At 32.9% G+C, this 4,548-nt stretch overlaps 1 protein-coding gene across 1 annotated transcript; it reads right to left on the reverse strand.

Moving 5' to 3' along the window:
* Positions 1–2,416: 2,416 nt before the first annotated feature.
* On the reverse strand, positions 2,417–4,287 carry LOC129873348 (berberine bridge enzyme-like 22). Its single transcript, XM_055948425.1, has one exon. The coding sequence runs from the start codon at positions 4,225–4,227 to the stop codon at positions 2,614–2,616; it is 1,614 nt and encodes a 537-aa protein (XP_055804400.1). The 5' UTR covers positions 4,228–4,287; the 3' UTR covers positions 2,417–2,613.
* Positions 4,288–4,548: the final 261 nt, after the last annotated feature.

Genomic DNA, 4,548 nt, shown 5'->3' on the forward strand with positions numbered 1-4,548 from the left:
TCTATGGCTAAACGGGAGCTTAGTCTTTTTTATAAAAAAGTGCATAAATAAACAACGGAGTGAGTAGGAGTATCAGTATACAATCGACTTTAGTATAGGTTCCTATTATTTTTCTATTTTTTGTCGTTAATTAATTTTCCAATAAGTATTTTAGTGTTTATCCTCGTGGGCCTCAACCCCATAAGTCAACAGGTGATTTACCAGTATGACCTTAAAAATGAGTTATTGATCTCATTTGTCTTATGACGAACATTATTTTTGACTTTAAATGTTTGTCCACAGGACAAGCGAAGGGCTTCCTAAGTTTTAAATGGGCTTTAAAATTCTAGCCCAATTTGATCCAACTACATGGTTGGTTTGATCTGTTCTCAGGGCCCAGTCAATTCTTACAGTTTCTGTTGGTGATGATGAACACAGATTGGAGAGAAAAGAAAGAAGAGAACAGAAGATGCCTTTAAAGAGGAAAACAGGAGGCCTTCATTTGTTCTTGCACTAATTTGGGCTCAATATATAATGGGCTGGTCAATAGCAAATGTACATATGAGCCCAGCACGTGGTCAGCTTCTAAGAAGCTTACTGATAGAAACTTGTAAATATTCATGCAATGTAGATATTAGGTGCACTTATTTACATTTTAGTTTGTTACAACATAGATCAATTAGGAGATGTCATGTGTAACTAGTCATGGTGAAGTTCTTGAGTCAGGCTCAACCTAATTCATATCTCATTCGAGGTTGATCCCATGTTAATATTTTCAGATGTTCAGTCTTGGACAGTGTGTGCGTGGATTGCTGAGTCCCACATCGAAGGACATTAGGGTTCTTGGTCTTTTTATATGCTCTTAGACATTCTTCATGATTGAGTTAGTTTTTGAGACAGAGTTAGACGATCTGAGATCTATTTACTTCTTTAGATCCAAGATCTATTTTTCTTCCATTTGCTGCTTCACTTGTTTGACTATATGCTGAAAAATAGTTTTAAAATCACTTATAAAGATCTAAATCATTGTAAAGGATTACAAAACATCGACTAAACACATCTGTGCACATGTATGTTTGGTTTTAAAATCCAATGTGCACGCAAGTTGGTGAAGGGAATAACATTTTCTTGGGCCAAATTAATAAGGTGTGCCAACCAGTCCCCAAGAATTAAGCTTTCAAAATATTAAAACTATATCGTTGGCAAAAAACTCGACGATTTGTTGACTTCATAAAGGCACCATATTGCACGGACATTTATATCTGCCAGTTTTCTGCTGTAATGGAATGTGAAAAACTTAAAAAAGGCCTGACACATATTATAATTTTTATTTACTGTCAAATATTTTTTAATTTAATTTTTTTTTTTTACTTATCAATTTTGATAAAATCAAGAAAAGATAATTTTTTTCTTCCTATAATATTCTCAATTTATTAACATTGAAAAATGTAGTGAGTAAATATGTTTAAAACTCTATCAATTAAAAAGGGTAAAATAGTAAGCTCACTATATCAGTAATTATTTTCTTAATAGGTGTGCCAAGTTAAAATTTGACAAATAAAAAGGAACGGAGGAAGTATTAGATTAGAATTAATTGAGATCTAATTAGTTTTTGCTAATTAATTACTAACAAAAGGAGGCTCAAATAATTGACTAGAGGAAGAGAGAACTGTTGATCTTGTTTTTTTGAAAAAGAAGAAAGAGTTAAAAGAGCATTTTTCCCCGCATTGAAGAAAAGGAAAATTGGCTAATCTTTTTGTACTGAGATTTGCTCTTTTGGTTTAAAACACCATCAAAAATTAAAATTTTTGTATATTAGAGAAGAAGTTTAGAGATAATTCTCTTAAAGATTTTTCTGGGGATTGTATTTGAGGAATTAGGGTGTGTGAGAAAAAATATTGTGATTTTCATATAGTGAATATTTTTCTGGATGGTTCGTGATTTTCTCAACATTGGATTTTCTCTTTAATTTCTTTGTTATTATTTTCTGCTTGAATTCGGTCCGCAAAGAAAAGAAATTAATCGGTATCTTTTTTCCAACAAGAAAAAAACCCGGATGTAGATAAGTATGAACGCATTACATTAGACTTTTTGTAAATTTGATAAAGACTTTGCTCAATACTTTGAAATCTTTGGGTGATGGGTTAGCACCTGAATAAAGATCAACTCAATATTTAATATTAAAATTTATTCAAACTATACGAAAAAGGTACCAGTTGCGATTTTTATCATGCCAATTTGATCAAAGTTTACATAAATTGACGTTTCAGAAGCAAATATGACAACTAATTTGAACGAAGGGATTAATGTTTAAACAGAATTCTACATTAATTAATAGTGTTTGCTCTTGCTATTAGTACTATTTTCTGGAAGACGTAATTCAGACATGAAGTAATTGTATATAAAACAGTTCAATCTTGATAATATATTATGGCAGTTCCTTCGGTAAAATATTACTTAGAACAAAGAAATAAAAAACATTCAAGATTTATTTTGCAAATTAAGATGTGATAAAGTGGACATACTAATACATTTATTGCATTCGAAAAAAAATAAATAGAAGGGATTAATCTTCATGAGACTTCAAACAACTTTGATTTTTATTTTCTGCCCTTCCATGCAATCCTGTTTTCTTCAGCTATCATTATGATAAGGTGGAATGCTTTGTTCATTTCTGAAGAAATTTTTAGGATCCACCTCACTCTTCACTTTAGCCAATCTCTCAAAGTTGCCACTAAAATATTTTTCACCCCATATTTTGGCCTTGGAATAGCTGTAGTCCTCTTGATTTGTTCCAAAATCAAGATCCCTATAATTCAAATAAGCAGTTCTTGGAGAGTTTGCAACATATGGCTCCATTTTCTTGTACAGTTTCCTCATCCATGCTATCTTCTGGCTTGATATACTCTCACTGTTATCGCCCCAGTTGACCAAGTACTGAATATTGTACAAATTCCCCTTTCTATGAGGAAAAGGAATTTCAGATTCAGAGATTTCATCTAATTTCCCACCTAGTGGCTCCATTATCATCTGAGGTCTTTCTTCTTCCAAAAACAGTCTTTTTACCATTTCCCAACCACGTTTCGGAATTGGAGTCTTCACAAAATCAGATGTGGCTTTAAAATAGTTCTTGTTTGTTGGAATACTCTTTTCTAGCAGAACTTCAAGCGACTCATTTGTTCTCCTGCCATAGAAATACAAGACTGATCCAATCCAGGAAGATTCACGACATTCTTTTTTAATGCAAGGCCTGTTACTACAATCCACAACAGGCTCTTGAAAGCAATCTTTTTTCTCCAAATCAAATTCAGGGAATTTCTCTTTGAGCAATGGAATTAACTCATCAACAGGTCCAAGATATAGTGATTGAAAGAATATTTCAACATATTTGTCATTCCCTGTTCCATCATTTTGTATAACTACTCTGATAAGTAATTTATCAGGTAGTTGATGTGCTATGTTTTCCCATTTTTTGAGGAGATTTTGGTTACCCTCTAACCTCTTGTAAACTGTGAAAACAGTTACCTTCTCCGGAACACGAACAAGTTTGAGTTTCCATGCTAAAATAACACCAAAACTTGCTCCTCCACCTCCTCTTATTGCCCAAAACAAATCTTTTTTCATGTTCTTCTTGTTAAGAATTTTTCCATTAACATCCATTACGCGAGCGTTTACAACATTATCAGCTGCAAGCCCAAATTTTCTCATCAAAGTACCTATCCCTCCACCACTAATAATCCCTCCAGTGCCAATACTGAAACAGACACCACCAGGAAAACCATGCACATTACTTTTTTTAGCAATTGCATAGTAAAGCTGGCCGAGGGTCGCCCCGGCTTGAACCCAAACTGTTCCTTCATTTAAATCAATCTCGATTTTGTTGAGATTGCTTAAATCAAGCATAACAAACGGGATTTCAGAGCGAAAAGATATGCCTTCATAGTCGTGGCCACCGCTTTTTATTTTAATTTGCAAGCCTAGTTTTTTTGCGCAAAGAATAACCGGCTTGATTTCTGATTCTTTTCTAGGGGAGACTATGAAATTGGGATGTGAAGAATTCATCCATCTAGGATTTTTTTGAGCGTATTCTAGGATAGATGAATAAGTTGGAGAATTTGGGGTGTAAATGTTTCGTGTAACGTTGATTTCAGAGTATTTAGAAAGACAGTAGAGAAAATCTTGTTGAGAGTAACATTTTGTCAAAAAGAGTGAAAAGAGTAAAATAGAGAGAACTTGAAGGTTATTCATAATATTTAGAGCTAAAAGAATAGAATTGATTTTCTATAATGAAAATGACAAAGAATAAGCTATCATGTTATGAGGGGGAAAGAAGATGAAATTGCTTATGTCTATAATCCTTACACAAATGATCCGTATTTATAGAATTTTTTTCTTATAGGGTAAGTCGAGTTATCTAAATTTATTCACAGTTTACGAAAGTAAATATTTATTGAATAGGTTGACTTTGACTTTAGGCACGTCACACATGGAAGTACAGAATTAAAATCCGAGTTTTAAGCTGGCAAGTTTTCTATTTATTTTATTTTTATATATAGATTCTTTCAATTT

Source organism: Solanum dulcamara, chromosome 11 (assembly GCF_947179165.1).
Source record: "Solanum dulcamara chromosome 11, daSolDulc1.2, whole genome shotgun sequence".
NCBI lineage: Eukaryota > Viridiplantae > Streptophyta > Magnoliopsida > Solanales > Solanaceae > Solanum > Solanum dulcamara.

Coding starts and splice junctions, on each gene's coding strand:
- LOC129873348 (XM_055948425.1), bottom strand. CDS start 4,227: ATGAATAACCTTCAAGTTCTCTCTATTTTACTCTTTTCACTCTTTTTG.